At 38.7% G+C, this 17,996-nt stretch overlaps 1 protein-coding gene across 1 annotated transcript; it reads left to right on the top strand.

Annotated features, from left to right (window-relative positions):
* Nucleotides 1-3,307: 3,307 nt before the first annotated feature.
* Nucleotides 3,308-17,660, top strand: LOC118801228 (polyunsaturated fatty acid 5-lipoxygenase-like). The gene is made up of 15 exons (XM_036561415.1): nucleotides 3,308-3,716; nucleotides 5,469-5,612; nucleotides 6,799-7,000; nucleotides 7,763-7,844; nucleotides 9,132-9,254; nucleotides 9,367-9,473; nucleotides 10,060-10,232; nucleotides 10,389-10,532; nucleotides 10,910-11,113; nucleotides 11,446-11,532; nucleotides 12,307-12,476; nucleotides 13,789-13,910; nucleotides 15,458-15,558; nucleotides 16,563-16,733; nucleotides 17,160-17,660. Exons 2-15 carry the CDS (start codon nucleotides 5,469-5,471, stop codon nucleotides 17,337-17,339), a joined length of 2,010 nt encoding a protein of 669 aa, XP_036417308.1. The 5' UTR covers nucleotides 3,308-3,716; the 3' UTR covers nucleotides 17,340-17,660.
* Nucleotides 17,661-17,996: the final 336 nt, after the last annotated feature.

The following is a 17,996-nucleotide window of genomic DNA, read 5'->3' as shown; positions in this document are numbered from 1 at the left end:
AAAATGATAATAGTAATTATAGACTCCAGAAGGGTTAACAACCCCATTGTAATAATAATAATAATCATCATCATAATAATAATAATAATAATAAAAATGTATAAGTTTCAGAGTTTGAGAGTCCCTGTGTCTGTGTGGGTTTCCTCTGGGTACCCAGCCAGGCCAACTGGACACACTAAATTACCCCTATGTGTAAGTGTGTGTGTGAATGTATATGTCTGTCTGTCTGCCCTGTGATGGACTAGGCTCCAGCACCCTGATCAGATCAGAGGGATAAGCAGCTTAGAAAATGTGTGTGTGTGTGTGTGTGCGCGTGTGCATAAGGTTCAATTTATACAGTACCTTTCACAAAGCCAAGGACTCTTTACAAAGAGGAGGGATAAAAAAACAAAACAACAAAAACACCTAACACTTTGAAGAAGAAGAGTAGTGAGCAGTAAAAAGGAAGATTTTAAGTTGAACTTTCAAAGACGTGAGGGTAGAGCAGTCATGAAGAGATTAAGGTAGAGAGTTCTGATGTTTAGAAGCAGTAGCACTGAAAGACCTGCCACTGACTAAAGAGTCTTCTGTGTGGGACAGCAAGAAGTCCAGTGCCAGAAGATCTGAGGGAGCGAGAGGGACAGTACAGATGAAGAAGTTCACTAAGGTGTATAGGAGTGAGACCATGAAGAGCTTTGAATGTTAGAAAAAGAAGTTTATGCTTGATAGAGGGGGATATTGGTAACCAGTGAAGCTGAGGGAGGATGGGAGTGATGTGTGCAGTGCACTTGGTAAAAGTGAGGACTCTGGCTGCAGAGTTTTGAAAGAATTGAAGCTAGTTGAGCAGTTTAACATGGAGGCCATTAAAGAGGGAGTTTCAATAATCAGTGTGGGAGCAGATGACATGTTAACCAGCATTTTGGCACCAACGTTGTTGAGCAGAGGGTGGAGGCGTGCAGTGGTACAATGTACTCTTAGTGAGTGACTTAATACAGGGCTCAAATAAAAGTGAAGAATTAAAAATGAACCCTAAGTTTTTACTTTGGACATAGATACACTATATTCAAAACATCTTTTCTCATTTCTTCTGAAATCAACAGTATTTATATTGAGTTTGTCCACCTTTACACTAGATGTTGGAACATTACTGTGAGGATTTGATTGCATTCAGCCACAAGAGCATTAGTGAGGTCAGGTACTGATGTTGGATGATTAGTTCTGGATCACGAACGCCACTCCAACTCCTCCCAAAGGTATTGGATGGTGCTCTATCACTCTAGAGAACAGTTTCACTACTTTTCAGCCCAGTGCTGAGGAGCTTTATACCCCTCTAGGTGATGCTTGTCATTGGGCATGGAGACCTTAGACCTCATGTGTAGCTGCTCCTCAGTGTCCCATTCTATTGGCAATGCTTTTCTGGGAAGATTATACAAGCTGTGTGTGCACAATTGAATAAATGAGTCAGCAATGGGCACTTTCACTGAATTCACTAATTGGATATTTTGGGGACGTATGTGTGCTACAGCAGATAGAACACCAAAATATGCAGAACTGGAAAACACTGCTAAGGACCAACTAATCTATGTGAACCTCCTGTAAACAGGCAACTCAAAAGTTCACACAAGTGCAACTGCATGCTCTTCCTGTGCTAGGGTGTATATTCACCACAGAAACCCACAGTAGCAGCAGAGCTACAGCGCAGAGTCATATGATAATTAGCAGGCCTGAAATAGGAAAGAGAAGTTCAGAACGTCAGCACTTTCTTTTCAGGAAAGAAAACATGAGAAAAAGCGTATTTTAATAAGAGCTTGTAGCAGCGAGCCACAGGATGTGTACTATATTTAACATTTAATCTTGCATAAATTCATTACACTCTTAAAAATAGATACCTTAGTAGATACCTTAATAATTCTTGATTAAAACAAATGACTCACCATTCTATTTTTTCACTAACAAAACAATCATAAAACTGCTAAAACTACACCAAATATATTTTGGTAGTGACAGTGGTGAAAATTTCAGTAGTGAATATTTGAGCTAATTTTGGGTATGACTCAAAAACACTAGCCAGTAAATCACAAGCAAACACAGCTTTGAACAGCTGTACACACATAAAATCATAATATTTGTCATGAAAACACAAAAAAGTTTACTTAATAGCAGACAGTATGTGTTTCAGTACTGACAATTCTTAATGTAACACACTGATTTGCAGACTTCAGGACACATTTGCTTTGAAACGATCTAACTGCTCACCATGTGGCCGCAAGGGATGGGGAAGCAGTCTCACTTCCTGCTCTAAAATGATGTGGATAAAATAAGGCTTTACCTATGTACTAAAACTCTTTGTGTTTCGGTAGTGACATGAAAACATGGGACAGCATTTTCCAACAGTTTTTTATTTAAAAATTATTTAGAAACTTCACTTTAAAAGAAATCAAAAAGATCTTTTAAAAAAATGTAAGTATTATTTTCACAAGTTGGAATTTAGTGGTTAGGGACTGGGGCAGCCAACTCCCAAAAGAAAATACCCTAAAAATGAAGACTTTGTATATATTTAGCTTATTACTATCTCAGTGCATTGGGTTTAAACAGATAATAGCATAATCCTTGTAAATATCTAAGGTCTGAATACTTTTACTGTAAGTGTTTTTAAACAGTCTTTTTGCTGTGGGACTGCAGTGCGATAGAATCATTCATAACCAGAAGAGCTAAATATACCAGATTTCCAGATATGAGATTAAACAATCTCAGATAAACTCAAGTTGTACAAATATTCCTTTAATGTCCTGTATAAAAAAGCAAGATATAAAGAACTTGATAAGCTTAGTGAACAATATATACATATACCAAGATACTAGTAAGGAAATTGTAAACACTGTATAGAAGGACTGTGCAAATATATCATAATACTATGCAAATAATAATCCAGTGGAAATAATAACTAGTGAGTGTCATTAAACAGCAAAGGCTAAAGGAAGTAGAGCAGTCAGTGCAGGTGGTGAACTGAGCTCCCTGTGTTTAGACGGAGGAGTTAAGAACAGTCTTATGTAGCACGACACATAAAAGTACAAACCACACAGTCTCTACAAATGAACTGAAATGCTGGTAACACTAGAGAAACGAGAGAACTGAAAACAGCGTCTTTCTCATATCTGTACTGCATCACTGCTTCCTTGCTTATCAGCATAAGATTACATATAAAGCTGCACCAAGAGCCGTGCTGAAATGCATGAGAGATATGTGACTTGATTAGTGTAGCTCTGTAGGATAAAGGAAGATGTGTGGTTGTGCAAAGCACACTAATTTGCATAGATTTGAAAAAGATCCAACTGCGAATGTTAGCAATGGGGTCATTTAGTAACCTATGACTGTACGCTTCCTCAAACTGGAGAGTGAAGCTTTAAAAGGAGACAGAGCAAATGTGATTTACATAGTGTAGTGCGTGTACGTGTGTGTGTGTGTGTGTGTGTGTGTGTGTGTGTGAGAGAGAGAGAGAGAGAGAGAGAGTGGGAAATAGTGTGAGAAAGAGAAAGGGGGAGGAGCAAAGTGAGCATTTTGGAATGCAGAAAACCACTACTGGACTTCAGGCAGTGCGATGACCAGAGAAGTGGACTGAGAGAGACCTTCAGAAGGACAGTGTCTACACAAACTTGACAGAGGACGTGCTGAACAACAACAACAAGTGACAAAATACAACTTAGAAGATTTTGACCAAGAAGCTTTACTCCTTCTAGGTAAATAATTATCTCTCTGCACTTCTGTGATTTGATGTATTGAACTAATTGATTTTGCTTTATTGCTTGCAAATAAGCTTTGGTTCATTTTTTAGGCAGTTAATTTTTCTGAAGTTCAAAGTGCAGTTTTACAAAGCTGCAGATGTTCTTCTATTACAACAGTGCAGTACAGTATAGTTTGGTTAAAGCCACTGTAGGCTACAAGACGGGATTTGGATATTCTAATAGCATCTCGCAGCAAACAGATATTTGCATCAGTGCTGGTTCCATAGAATTGGCCACAGGGAAATCAGCCAGTCATGTAACAGAACATTTTAGAATATTAAAATAGCAGACCTATCTTTTTATGAATATGTAACATGTTTTAACAGTCCATGCTTTGCTTTACAGGCAGTTTATGACATGCTACAACAAAAAAAGAAGCATATAGGGGTATTACTTCGTATTAGCAATTCTATTATTTCATGGGGGATAAATTATGTTTCACATGATGTGATAGTAACAATATTTTAAAATATTTTAAAATAGTGTATATGGAGGAGTGACGTATTATCTTGATATTTTAATGTTGTAGTCACGTTTTAATAGTCAACTATATGTTTTTACAGTAACTATGTAGTATATGTGGGATTTTGTTTAGTTTATATTTTGGGATTACTTTTATGGTTGATAAGTTACATGTTTTAGTAGTCAATCATGTGTTATTACAATTACAGGAGAACCTTTTAGTGGCAGAATTCACAGACCAGCTTTTAGCCTACACAAGATTTTCAAGTAGTATCAGAACAAAGCCTCATGTGTCTGCATGGTAACTTTACATGAGAAGGAAAAACATTATTAACTCATAATGGAAGTTGATGTAACACTAAGTCCTTTATTTTATATTGTATATGCTACGTGTATTAGTAGTCTGTAATACATTATAACAGTCACAAGACAAAGTTACTGTCAGTCAGGTGTGGCTGTTCTTGCTGTTCTTTTATTCCACTCAGATTAACTGTGAGCCGATTTCTTTTCAGACTATGCCAAATGGGGACAGGGGAGAAACATAAGCCGTCTCTAAACGACAATATTCATGTGAACTGTGTCCTCATTATACACACCTATATGATTCACTTTAGAGAGTAGTTACTTACCTGTGAATTGATTTAATTGTTTCGAAGTTGTGGTGATTTAAAGGGGTTTTAAATGATTAAAATATGCTTTCAAGCTCTTTTCCTCTGGTGTGTGCCTTTTAGGAATTAAAGATACAGATACTTCCTCAAGATAGGCAGTGAGCATAGGCCTGCAATTGTCATGGAATTATGCACAGACTTTCTTATCAGATCACGCAAAGCAAACAGGGGTGAAAAACGAAAGAAATGTAGGGTGTGACAGTCTTGCAGTCATTCATTTGAAAATTAGATTGATTTGCTTCATATTCTGTATGGCCGCTTTTTCTTGTCTCAGTGCTTAAATGAATTTCTCAAGTGTTATTCCACCTAATCTCTATCTGCGTCTGCAGTATACGGTTGACTATTATGGACAATAATTTTGACACACTTTCTTTTACCTTTGCACAGGCATAAAATATCGTTAAAGTATCTGCACATTGTCTTCTATTAGAAGTATCATTTAAATCAGTGCTGTTCCTATACAGTGAAATGACTGTCTGGTTATTACCTGCATGCTATACTTGTAGCAGATACAGATTAGGTTGAAAAATGATTAGTATTCCTTTGATGCTTTGATGTGAGCTGTGTGTGTGTGCAGATGGAGTACACAGTGACAGTGGCTACCGGCACCTCAGAGTACTCAGGCACTAATAACTATGTGTACGTGACTCTGGTGGGCGAGAAAGGAGAGAGTGAGAGAACAGTTCTGGACAACCCGGGCCTGGACCTCTGCAGAGGCGCAGTGAGTGAGAGTGTGTGGCTCGGTGTACTGATTGCGTGTTATGTATTTGCATATGTGTATTACAACCTCCTACAGCTGGTTTATTATTCATATTTATTATTATTTGTACAGTAATTTCTTTTCATGTGACAATTTCCACCTCTCTTTATCTCTTATTAAACAGTCTGTTTTTGTTACTGTGCCTTTCAGACTGAGATATGTAAATGACCTCTATTGTGACTGGCTGCCCTGTATTGTGCCTCATTCAAAAAGCAGTCCAACCTGAAAACTCCTTTTAACTTCAGTATGAATGGGTGGGGCTTACCTGCTGTGTGCTGAATAGGCAGATACGTTGGTTTTTCTGAAATCACAAAAACAGTAAATTCAAAATTTAAGTTTCCATGTATTTACAGTATGTTTTGAAAATTGTTCTTATTATTACTATGTGCCGTCAAGTCGTTTCGATCTCCTGGCAGCAATGAATAGTGCAGGGGTCGGCAACATGTGGCTCTTTTACTGCCCTTTTGCGGCTCCACAGCAGAATGAGATTTTTACGTAATAATGAAATAATCCTCCTTTGCAGTGAAATAAAGCTACTCGCCTAGCTAATAGCTAACGAAACGGCAAAGAGAAAGTTTTAAGATGAACATCAATAATTTGGAGACAAATAGACTTATTTGCATTTATAATCACTCCAGCTGGTTTCTTGATATGTTTAATCTGCAACATGAAACTGTCAAACACTAAAAAGTCATGAAGCTGAAGTCAGCTTCTTGATCAAATTTTCCTCTTCCTCCTTAAATGGTGCCGCAGTTACATTCTGGTGCCCCAGGCACCATTTAAGGTGGGATGGTAAAATACGAACAAGAAGCTGGTGAATGAGAAGCTGACTTTTACAAGTTTTTTCCACTTTTGTGGAAAAGTTTCCTGCCGGCGATGTGAGAAAAGCTGCTATAGCTCAGCTAAAGCTTGAAGCAGAGCAAGTTTGTGTTTTTCTTTATGCTAAGTTATATTTTTAGGCTATGTGAGCACATTAGCACATACTGAGACATTTTTAAAGCCAAGATGGTAAAATTGACATTTTTAAATTAAAATAGTAAAATTGTGGCTCCCGAGGTGGTTTAATTTTTTTTGAAAGGACAACATTCTTCTTAACATTTGGTTTGCCGACTTCTGGTATAGCATATACCTCCTCTTTCTCCTCCAGGTTGATGACTACACAGTGCAGAGCTCGGCTCCTCTGGGCCGTGTTCTGCTGGTGCGTTTGGAGAAGCAGAAATACTGGGTGGAGGATAACTGGTTCTGCCGCTATGTGTTGGTGACTCCCAAAGGAGGGGGCGACACCCAGACCTTCCCCTGCTACTGCTGGCTGGTGGGGGATGTGAAAGTGGAGGTGCGGGAAGGCACAGGTCAGTCCTAACTACAGATGTTTTAATCAGAGACTTTGTTCTTGGGGAGAAGTCCACATAGTGATCTCCATTGGTTTGATTAGACACTAGAGGGCGCTCACAAACAGTCCAAAATGAATGGGACCCTATGGAGCAGCATTGTGCATTAAAATTAGTGAATTGTTAATCACTTTTTACAGACAAATGCCATTCTTTTCTCAATACCTCAGAGTGTAAAATGACTTTAAACTCCAGCTATAGGCCTTTGCAACAGTGGCTTTATACTGATGATGTCAGTGAGCATGAATGTGAACATAGATAGAGCTGTTAGATTTCACAAATATTGGAATTAGTTCCAAATGATCAGAACTGATGGAGTTGATTTCAAATCTACTGGAATCAGGGAATCAATTGGTTTTGGTATCAACTCCCAGCCCTAGTTGTTAAAAAACCCAATCCATGCTAATTAGCAGTAACGCTAGTTAATGTCTTCCTGCTCAAAACCTTGCTGTAAAAAAATCCGAAGCTACTTGTAAGTTTCCATTGATCTTTTAATGTAATACATCCTTTTACTTCCTCAAAATTAAAGGAAGTCCCTGCTTGAATGGATAGAAACAAATTTAATTTGCAGTTTTAGCCACTTAGCTCCATTCGCTCACATTCCTGTTCATCACACATGCACTCTAGAGTTTTTCAGTCGTACCTTGGTTTAATATCAAGATAAGTCCCTACCAGTGAATTCGCTACTTAAGAGCAGCACGTTTCTTCCGTTTTCTCATGCAGCTAAGAAGTTGAATGAAGAGATCCTGCCTCAGGAGCTGGCTCACAGAACTGCAGAGCTACAGCAGAGACAGAAAACATACAGGTCTGTACACTGTAGTGTTGAGAGTCTGATTGAGTGACCATACAGACGGTCTGTCCCAAAAAACCACTCTTAGGCCTGTGGTGCTCCTTTCAGCCTGTACTTTGGTGATGTCCATAATGCGTGGACCTCTGTGCTAAAGCTGTGCTGTTTTGGACATGCACTTTTCTTTCCTGTGGTGGGGCAAAAATCAGCCATTTATGGGTGGTCCTGGTGAGATATGAGTGATATGAGATTTTGGAGGCAATGTATTGAACAGCAGACCTATACAGCCTATGATCTTTTAAGATAGCTAGCTTGTTTTTTCACAACTGTGAGCAACAAGTGACATTATACAGTTTTAAAGTGACTCCTTCAGTAAACAACTGAACATAGATACTGGCTGAATATAGTAGCATTATTCATAATTATTGAGTGCTTATTGTGCACAATGGTTTTTCAAGACATTGATATTATTTAACAAATGCATGCAAGTCAGTGAAACTGAGTTGTGTTTTTTTTAACGAAAGTGAGTTGTCAGATTGCCTTTATAATCCTTTGTTTGGTCAATGCAATCTTTCCTATTGGCTCCTGGCATCTATTAGTATATACTTTTTACTTGTTTTACTCACTGTCTTTATGTTGTCTTTCCCCCTGCCCTATCTTTCCTTTATGGTGCATACTTTTTATAATCCATGGTTAAATGTCTAGCTACTTTATTGGCTGTAAGTGATGGTTACCGTGTAACTTACTGCTAAACGTAATTCTATAACAGGTCAGTAGTACAGTAACAATTCCACAAAGTTAGGTAGATCAACTAAAACCTGTTACCTTTGGTCTTTTTCTTTTTCTGATTCACCGAGTACGTGTTAGTCAAGTGAACATCCCAAAAGCTGCTTAACCTAGCTGCATGGAACCACTTGACCTAACCTTTTCATATAATTCCAACATTTAATTTTTGAGTAAAACAAAAAAAAATTAAGTCCAGTTAATTAGAATTTACTCAAACGTCTTTAGTGTGATTTACTTAAATTTCTTAAGTAGCTTTTACTTAATCAAGTATCTTAGAAGCTACTTAACACAGTTGTGTGGAACTATTTGACATAACATTTAGCAAATTCATTTAGCTTTACAATTGAAAGCTTTCCTATATAATTTTTAAAATATGAAATAATTTCTTTAATAATAAATCATCTAAATCAGTGTTGATCCATTTTTAAGATTCTAAACAGCTGGGGCTTTTCTATCTGAGAATCCTTTTCTGTAGTTTGGAGCTCTGGTAGTGGAGATGATTTGTGTTCGTTATGTTAGATGGCAAGCATGGGCTCCAGGCATTCCTAAATGCATCGACGCCAAATCAGAGGCAGACCTACCCGCGGATGATCGCTTTGCCAACGAGAAGCGCAGTGACTTCGAGGGATCACTTCATTACGCGTACGTAACGCATGATCTGATGTTTAATGTTGTATCAGGTCTCAATAAAGCGCCACATTAAAGAGAAGCATGTCCATTCCATAGTCTGTATGGTATGATTTCTCTTCTTCAGGCTTTTGGAGCTCTCTCTGAAGAAGCTGGCCATCAGGTTTGGGAAGTCCTGGGATGATCTGGATGATTTTAAACGAATATTCTGGAAACTGAGGAGTCCCGTTGCTGGTGTAGTATCTATTATTTACCCAATGATTTCAATAATCACCAAGATGACTATTTTCAGCCTAGCAGTTCCTACTATGGTCAACTAGGTTTCTTGTATGTAGTTCAAAACAATGATGGCTATCAACCAGACAGATGGCATTCTACTCTCTTATCCAGAGTAAATAAAAAATTAGTAATGTTACAGTAGGCAAATGGAGTGTTTGGAGTCTTGCCCAATGACTCTTATTGGTATAGCATGGGATGCTTGCCTTGGTGGGGAAATGAACCTCAGTCAGGAGGGCAGCAGTGTTACCCTCTACGCTATGACATTTGGGGCTTGATTGTTCACCAGCCATACTGGTTGGTCTGTGGTGCTGGATTTCTTTTCACATTTCTAGTGACACACTACTAATGATTTCTTGCACAGCTTATTGAAATGAGAACGTTTTGTTAAGTTGCTCTGGATAAGAGAGTCTACTAAATGCTAGAAATGTGAATGTTAAGAAAACCTTTTGTCTCATGCTTGAAGTAAATGCAGCAAGAAAATGTGTCAGAACCATTCTTAAACTGGATTATAACACTAATTTAGCTCTATGCATGTGATTAGAATACACTATGAAACACTGGAAGGAGGACTGGTTTTTCGGCTATCAGTTCCTAAATGGCACTAACCCGAGAATGATCAGAAGGTGCAGGATGCTGCCGTCTAACTTCCCTGTCTCTGGAGACATGGTGCAGGCCTTTTTAAGCCCCAACACCACCCTGGACAAAGAGCTCAAGGTCAGGTTTGGTTAATCCTCTGTAATGGATCATGGTCAATGCATTGACCAGCCAGTACAGTTTATTGTAATCACAGTCCACTAATGTTACATATTAGCAGGTAATACTGTACTGGTACACTGAAGGCCATAAGACTGTCTCTCTGTCTTTCTAAAGGCTGGAAATGTATACCTGGTTGACCACAGAATAATGGATAACGTCCCCGCGAATGTGATCAGAAATATAAAGCAGCACATAGCAGCTCCTCTGTGCTTACTCTACGAGCATCCTGACAATGGCCTCATTCCCATCGCCATACAGGTAAAAAAAGGGAATAAAGCTTGTTTGACTTACAAAGTAAAAATATGTGGATATTAATTGCAATATACCATGTCCTGCCCACAAAGCTCATATATCAGTCTTAAAGGCACAGTAATAAAAAAAACAAAGAACAAACAAACAAACAAACAAAAAACAGCCTAATTATTTCCTAGGGATAAACACAGGTTGGAAAATGACCGTTTAAATGTGAATGATAACTGTTTTGGTACATAAAACTGCACAAATGTTGTAAGTGGACCTTCGTGAAAAACTCATTAAAAATGCTTTTTTAAAAGTTTTCAATAAATCTATTCCGTTGATTATAAACAGCAAATAAAATGTCTAATTAAATTGTCTTTTATATTAATCTTTCTCAGCTTGAACAGAATCCTGGCCGAGATACGCCGATCTTCCTCCCCAGCGACCCGCCCCTAGCCTGGCTGTTGGCTAAAATGTGGGTCCGCCATGCAGAGTTCCAGGTGTTCCAGGTGTTGTCCCATCTGTTGCGCACTCACCTTGTAGCGGAAGTGATCTGTGTGGCCACGCTGAGGCAGCTACCTGCCGTCCACCCCATTTATAAGGTTAGCATGAGGGTAGAGATGGGAAACAAGGGAAACATAAAGTGATACAAAAGTCATGGGAGATGAAGTCAGATGTAGTTCTATTTGAAACATGTCATTGTTTACATTGAAAAAAAGTAGTTCATTGAAGTAGTTCATTTTATTTCCACATGAATAAATTCCACTATATTAACACAGTTCTGTCTTTCAGTTTCTCTACTTTTGGCAAATGTAATATGTTTTATTAACATGGAGTCAAGTAAGTTCAATGCCTCGCTTTTTAAATGTAGTTTAACAGTGGAGTACTAAGCAAATAGACAGTGATTCTCTCTCTTCCTCTCTCTCTGTTGCAGCTGCTCACTCCTCACCTGAAGTACACTCTGGAGATAAACTGTCGTGCGCGCACACAGCTCATCTCTCCTGATGGCATCTTCAAAAGGGTCAGCCTCTTTTTCCATGAACAGCTGCTGAAAGAATGCACAAGTGAAGTGGCCTGAAAACATGTGATGCCATTGATATTGTACATTGCAGCATTTGTGATGTGTGATATAAAAATACATTTGCATCAGTAGATGTTTTATTGCTGATTAAATATTTGTCTAGCCAGGGTATGCTAGAGTTATCGGCCTTTGTGTGAAATGCTCTGAATTGTGAAAGTGCAGCGCCATCTGGTGTACACTTCTATGAAATATTTTAAAAGACCCTGGTCAAATTATATTTTGTGTTGATTTCTGAGTGAACACAAGTGAACACATCCTCTACAGGGAGCAAACTTTAGAATGGCATTTTTGCTATTTTTTTGTGCACAGTTTCTATTTATTTTCCTGAGTTTAACATACTGGAAAAAAAAACATAAAATATAAAATGTGCCTTCATTTTTGCACAGGCCACATTTTATATTTTTCCCCCAGTATGTTAAATTGTGCAGACAAGCAATAAATGTGCATTACAGTGTGTGTTGTCTGTAGAGTTTGCATCAACTTATATTCACAAAACATGTCACCTGACTGGGGTACCTGTAGCACAGCTTGATTTAAATGTTCTTCCTTCCACATGAATAAAATTTAAAAAAAAACTTAAAGACAAAACCATGTTGATGTATTATTGTTTGTTCAAAATGATGTACATAGCTGAATCAAGTAAACTCAGTGTCCTGCTTTCTTTTCATTTTGTTTGGAGCTGTTCTCATGACCACAGGTGTTCTTTCTCTGCAGGTGGTGTCCACAGGTGGGGATGGACTGCTGGTGCTGGCTCAGAGGGCATATCAGATCCTGACCTACCGCTCCCTCCAGCCCAACTTTGACTTTTTGGATCGAGGTGTCACTAAACTCAAAGGCTATTTCTACAGAGACCATGCTCTGATGATCTGGGATGCCATTCACAAGTGAGTCATTTTAAATCGTTTGGTCCTGACATTAAGCAGACAATCAAACTTACCTTTTATTTTCAGTATGTTTATTGAATACCGTTTTATTTTGAGCTTGCTTTGTGATAGCCCCATGATCCTTGTATAAAGATAAAATGGGCAAAATTTCCACATAATTCCATCGTTGAGATGTAACAGAAATCATTTGGAGTGCTTTGATGTGTAATAGTTCATTATAGAGAAATATACCAGCCCAGATTTCTTTACATCGGTGGTGACAGATCACAATGTCTACAACAGAAATATAAACATTTTATTTACTATCCAAAATAACCATTGAACCTGCTTATGTCTCTTGAGTATTTATATGTGATGTTGATGATAGTAAATTATAGTGGTATACCTGGAAAAATATCTTTGGGCACTATTTTGTCTTAGAACACCCTGCATGTACCTCCCCGCCATGAATGTATTTTAAAACAAACATTTTAGGCCAAAACCTTATCACAAGACTATCATTCAGCAGTGTCTCAGGCATAAGACAGAATATTCATGTCCACTTTCTGTGAGGTGACTTTTAGAGGTATTCAGCCCTTCAGACGTCTGGTTCTTATCACCACCACTGTGAACAATTCTGACTCAGTAAGTTTCTCTAGAACTGAGCATTTCACATCAAACCACTCTGAATGACTTTGTTTACATCTTGACTATTGCATTATCCAGAAATGTTTAAAAATCAGTGGAATTCCCCTTCAGTGGACGTTGACAGAGTTTTTCCTCCAGCAAATTTAGTATTTTGGAGACACATGGTTTCATACTGAATACTCATTTATTAACACGACTCTGTAAAGAGCTAATATGGTTAGGTGGTTTAAGTCCTGTGTTATGAAACGAGATGTCAGTGATCTGCCCATTGTTGGGCTGTGCTGATAAAGATGACAGCACTCAGTAGACTGATCATTCTGTATATAGTTAATTTCGCCAGCCCTGTCAAACGTGAATTACAAAAACACTTTCAGTACTCTGTGCAGATGATGACCGATAAGGATTAGCCTTCAAATGTGCTGGTGGAATATGAAGGTGGAATTCCTCTTTAAAGATAACACAGATAATTCATGCTTGATTGACTTACCATGCAAAATAAAATGTTAGTCAGTTAAACCTATTCAGCAGAGTAATGTTTACATTACGCTGTAGAAAGCATTTGCGAAGCAGCTGTTAAAAAGGGTCAACCGGTCCATTGCCACTCCTAGAAACTAATCTCTCTCTCTCTCTCTCTCTCTCTTTCTTTCTCTCTCTCTCGCTCTGTCTCTCTCTCTCCTCTCCACAGTTTTGTCTCCAGTATGGTGTCTCTGTACTACAGCAGTGACAGTGATGTGCAGCAGGACACAGAACTGCAGGCATGGATTAAGGATATAGTGGATGAAGGCTTTGTGGACCGTCCTGAGTTTGGTCAGTTCCAAGAACACACCACTGGTGTCAGACCAACTCATTTGAAGCCTAATCCTTATCTGTCATCAATTGCACAGTAATGAACAATTTTTAAAAAAATGGTTCTTCAAGGGTTCTTAAGAAAAGACATTGGTTCTATGTAGTACCATGAACACTCAAAGAACCATTTGCTTGATTAATTTCATGGAGAATGTGCTGTATATTTTGAAAATGGTTCTATATAGCACCAAAAGGGTCCTGCTGTTATTGCAATGTTAAGTGTTTAATAATAGACTAACCCCTCTTTGGTGCTATATAGAACCATATATAACACATTCTACACTGATGTGCCAAAAGTCATGGAATAGCAGTATGCAAATTGATTATGAAGTGGTGGTACCTCAGGGGACGTCTTGGGAATGCCCACACCTGTATAAGTTGTAAGGTGTTATCTTGTAAGTGAGGTTGAACACTGGCCAGTGTGCTCATGGAAAGGCGACGTGAATTATCAGAGTTTGAACGAGGCTTGATAGTGGGTGCCAGACGGGTGGGATGTTCCATGTGCAGGCATTGAACATTTCTTGATCCACAGTGTCCCGTGTGTACCGGGAATACATCATAGATGGCATTACCATCCACAGTGGACAGCGCAGTTGTCACCCACAGGTGACCGTGACTGGCAGCATCTGGCTATAATTGTCCATGCGAACAAACAAAGGACTCATATTCAATGCAGGAGGGCCCAAACATATATCTTGCTGGTCAGTGCAGGAGCAAAAGACCCACCAGAGTGCCTCTCTGTTTACACCACATCACCGGACACAGTGCCTCACCTGGGCTCGTGAGGTTGCTACCTGGACCCTAGAGGACTGGCAACATGTGGCGTGGTCCAATGAGTCACGGTACCAGTTGGTGGGGTTTGAGCATTCCGCAGACCCCTGGACCCCAGTTGTCAACAAGGCACTGTGCAGGCTACAGGTGGTTCCATACTGGTGTGGGGTGTGTTCTCAAGGCATGGGTTGGGTCCAGTGGACCACCTAAACATGTCATTAATTGGTGATCACTACGTTTCACTGCTTTGTTACCATGACTTCATGTACCCCCACAATGATGGGATATTCCGGCATTGGTTAGTGGAGCATTCTGATGAATTCTGATGAATAGTGTGGCCTGCACGTTCGCCCAACATCAAAGCTCAAATGAGCCTTTATGGGATATGGTGGAGAGGTCCATTCGCGCCCAAGATTCTGCACCTACAAATACCGCGGAGCTGTGGGTGGCTATCCAGATGGCATGGCTCAACATCTCTCCAGACTTTTTCCGTCCACTTGCTGCACTTCACTGGGCTAGAGGGGGTCCTACATGATATTAGTTCCTGTCCCATGACTTTTGGCAAGTCAGTGTATGTCAGTCTGAAGAACCATTTCACAACACAAACATTTAATTAACTGCAAATCGTTCTTTGAGTGTTCATGGTTCTATATAGAACCATTGTCTTTACTAACAAGCCCTTGAAAAACCATCTTTTTTTTAAGAGTGAATATGTTCTTGTAATTCATGTTTGACAGGACTGTCTAATGAACTGAAAACAAAAGAGGAGCTGATCACTCTGCTGAGTGTTGTCATCTTTACCACCACGGCCCAACATGCAGCAACCAACAATGGACAGGTAACTGACATCTCTTGTTTCATAACACAAGACCTAAACCACTTACCTATATTAGCTTATTTGTTATTAATGAGTATTAAGTATAAAACCGTGTGTCTGAAATAGTAACGAAAAGGCTGTTAAGATACATTAAAGGAGAATTGTACTCATTAAAAAAAATATGCATAATTAAATAGTTAAGATGTAAACAAAGTCATTCAGAGTTTGATGCAAAGGGCTCCATTCTAGAGTAAGTTACCAAGTCCGAAAGTACACAGCGTTGGTGATAGGAACCAAAGTCTGAAGACTGTGCCGTTTTCAAGAGCTCCCTCAAAGAAAGTTTTTACGTGTAACGGTTACGTATATGCTGTTTGATGCCTGAAACATTGTTCTATGACAGTTGTGAGAGAAGAGTTTGGCCTAAAACATAATTTTTAAGCTATTCTTGGTGGAGAAATACATGCAGGATGTTCTAAGGCAAAATAGTGCCCAATCAAAAGTTTACCATCTCCAATGTACACATAAAGCCTCAGAAGACGTGTGGGTTCAGTGGTCATTTTTACAGTAAATAAATTGGCTATATGTGTTGTAGACATTGTGACTTGGTTCGTATCACCAGAGTCTGTCAATTCCTTTACAATTAGCCGTTTCACACTGAATTATGTTGTTTACATCTCAACTATGGAATTATGCAAAAATTTGGAGTGGAATTTCCCATTCACTTATGTATATTAATGTAACAAATGATTTACTTCCAAGACATTTTGGGCCATTGCTATTGGTCCATTTATCATAAAATCTTCACACAACATAAAGAGCAGCTGGTGTTTTCAAAAGATTTAAAATTATATCAACAAATAATTTGAAGTGACGATGACTGTTTATTACATTTCAATAAGCCTTCCATGTGTTTTTTTTTATGCATGTGTATCATTTTTTTGATACAAATAGTCAGTATAGGCAGTATTTTTTGTTCCATTCAGATTGTTCAAGTTGTCTTTTTTTCCTCTGTATGTCAACAACAGTTTGATTGGTGTGCGTGGGTACCCAACACTCCTTGCACCATGCGCCAGCCTCCGCCTACAGACAAGGACGCGGTCACTATGGGGCTGATCATTGACACGCTGCCAGATATCAGCCAGTCATGTGTGCAGATGGCGATCACATGGCATTTAGGAAGGGCTCAGCCAGATGCAGTGAGTCAATATTTCTGCAAAATAGTTGTCTAGCCCTTTAAACTCCAATGGTCTGTATGTGGGCCTTTTAGTTTCTCATGCTCATTACTATATAACTTACATATTGGAAGAAGAGCAGATAACTTACATAGTAGTTACTGAATCCTTCATAGCAGTTACAGAATGATAAGCCTAGAGTTTAAGGGCTCAAACAAGGTTTATCTGTGTTATTACAATGCAGGGCTGTTAGCTCTCAGAAACAGGTTGCCACCGTATTAATTTAAAAAACTTAAATCTTACAGTCTGAATGGCTAACTGCACACAGTCTCTTCAGTTATGTATAAAGCTAATTATTAACATTTTTATTCACATTTTAATGCACTATTTGCTTTTATTTTACCTTATTTCTGTCCTCCTTCTCTCTCCTTCTCTAATTCACATGCTCAGATCCCCATGGCGCAGTACGTGGAGCAGTACTTTGTTGAACCAGCAGCTTTACAGGTGATTGAAACCTTCAAGCAGGAGCTGAAGGACATCGAAGAGCAGATTGTAAAGCAGAATGAGGGCCTGGAGCTCCAGTATCTCTACTTGTGTCCCAGCCGAATAGAGAACAGCATTACAATATAGAGAGAACCTCAAGGGCTTATTTTACTCTGCTTGGGGAATTCTGGGATTTTCTGATTTTCTGCTCAGGATACAGCATCACTGTCAGAGCAAAACCATGTATCTCCAGAATTGTGACTTTTCAGGAAAAACTTAACTTGTAAGATATTTTTTCAAAATAATTGTAGACCATTTCTATTGGTCAGTTCACCATGAAATTCACATTATGTGAAAGCTATCTGATGCTTTCAAATAGCGTATAAAGAGAAAAGACAAAACATACATAGTCACATGAAAAAGTGTGAACACCCCTGGTCATATTACATTTTGTTGGTAACACATCCTCCACAGTAACGTAACTTAAAAATGGCATTTGCCTGATCATTTTAGAACACAATTCCTATTTATTAGCTGAATTTAACACATTGCAAAAAAATAAAACATTTTAAATGCAGCATAACTTCAAGGCTTTTTGTAATCAATATCCTCTTGCATGCACCTTTAACATTACTATTCCATAAATGGACATGGCAAATCCTATATTTTGTGGTAATGTATTGCTGTCTATATCATATTTCTATATTACTGGGATCTATCAGTCTCAGTTAATGAATGTTTAGTCAGAATCAGTAACTTGGAAATGCTGTGATGCCAGGGTACAGTACCAGTACCAATAATCTG

This window comes from Colossoma macropomum, unplaced genomic scaffold (genome assembly GCF_904425465.1).
Source record: "Colossoma macropomum unplaced genomic scaffold, Colossoma_macropomum, whole genome shotgun sequence".
Classification (NCBI taxonomy): Eukaryota; Metazoa; Chordata; class Actinopteri; order Characiformes; family Serrasalmidae; genus Colossoma; species Colossoma macropomum.
Note: the sequence above shows the minus strand (reverse complement) of the source record. Positions and strands in the feature narration are given on the sequence as shown.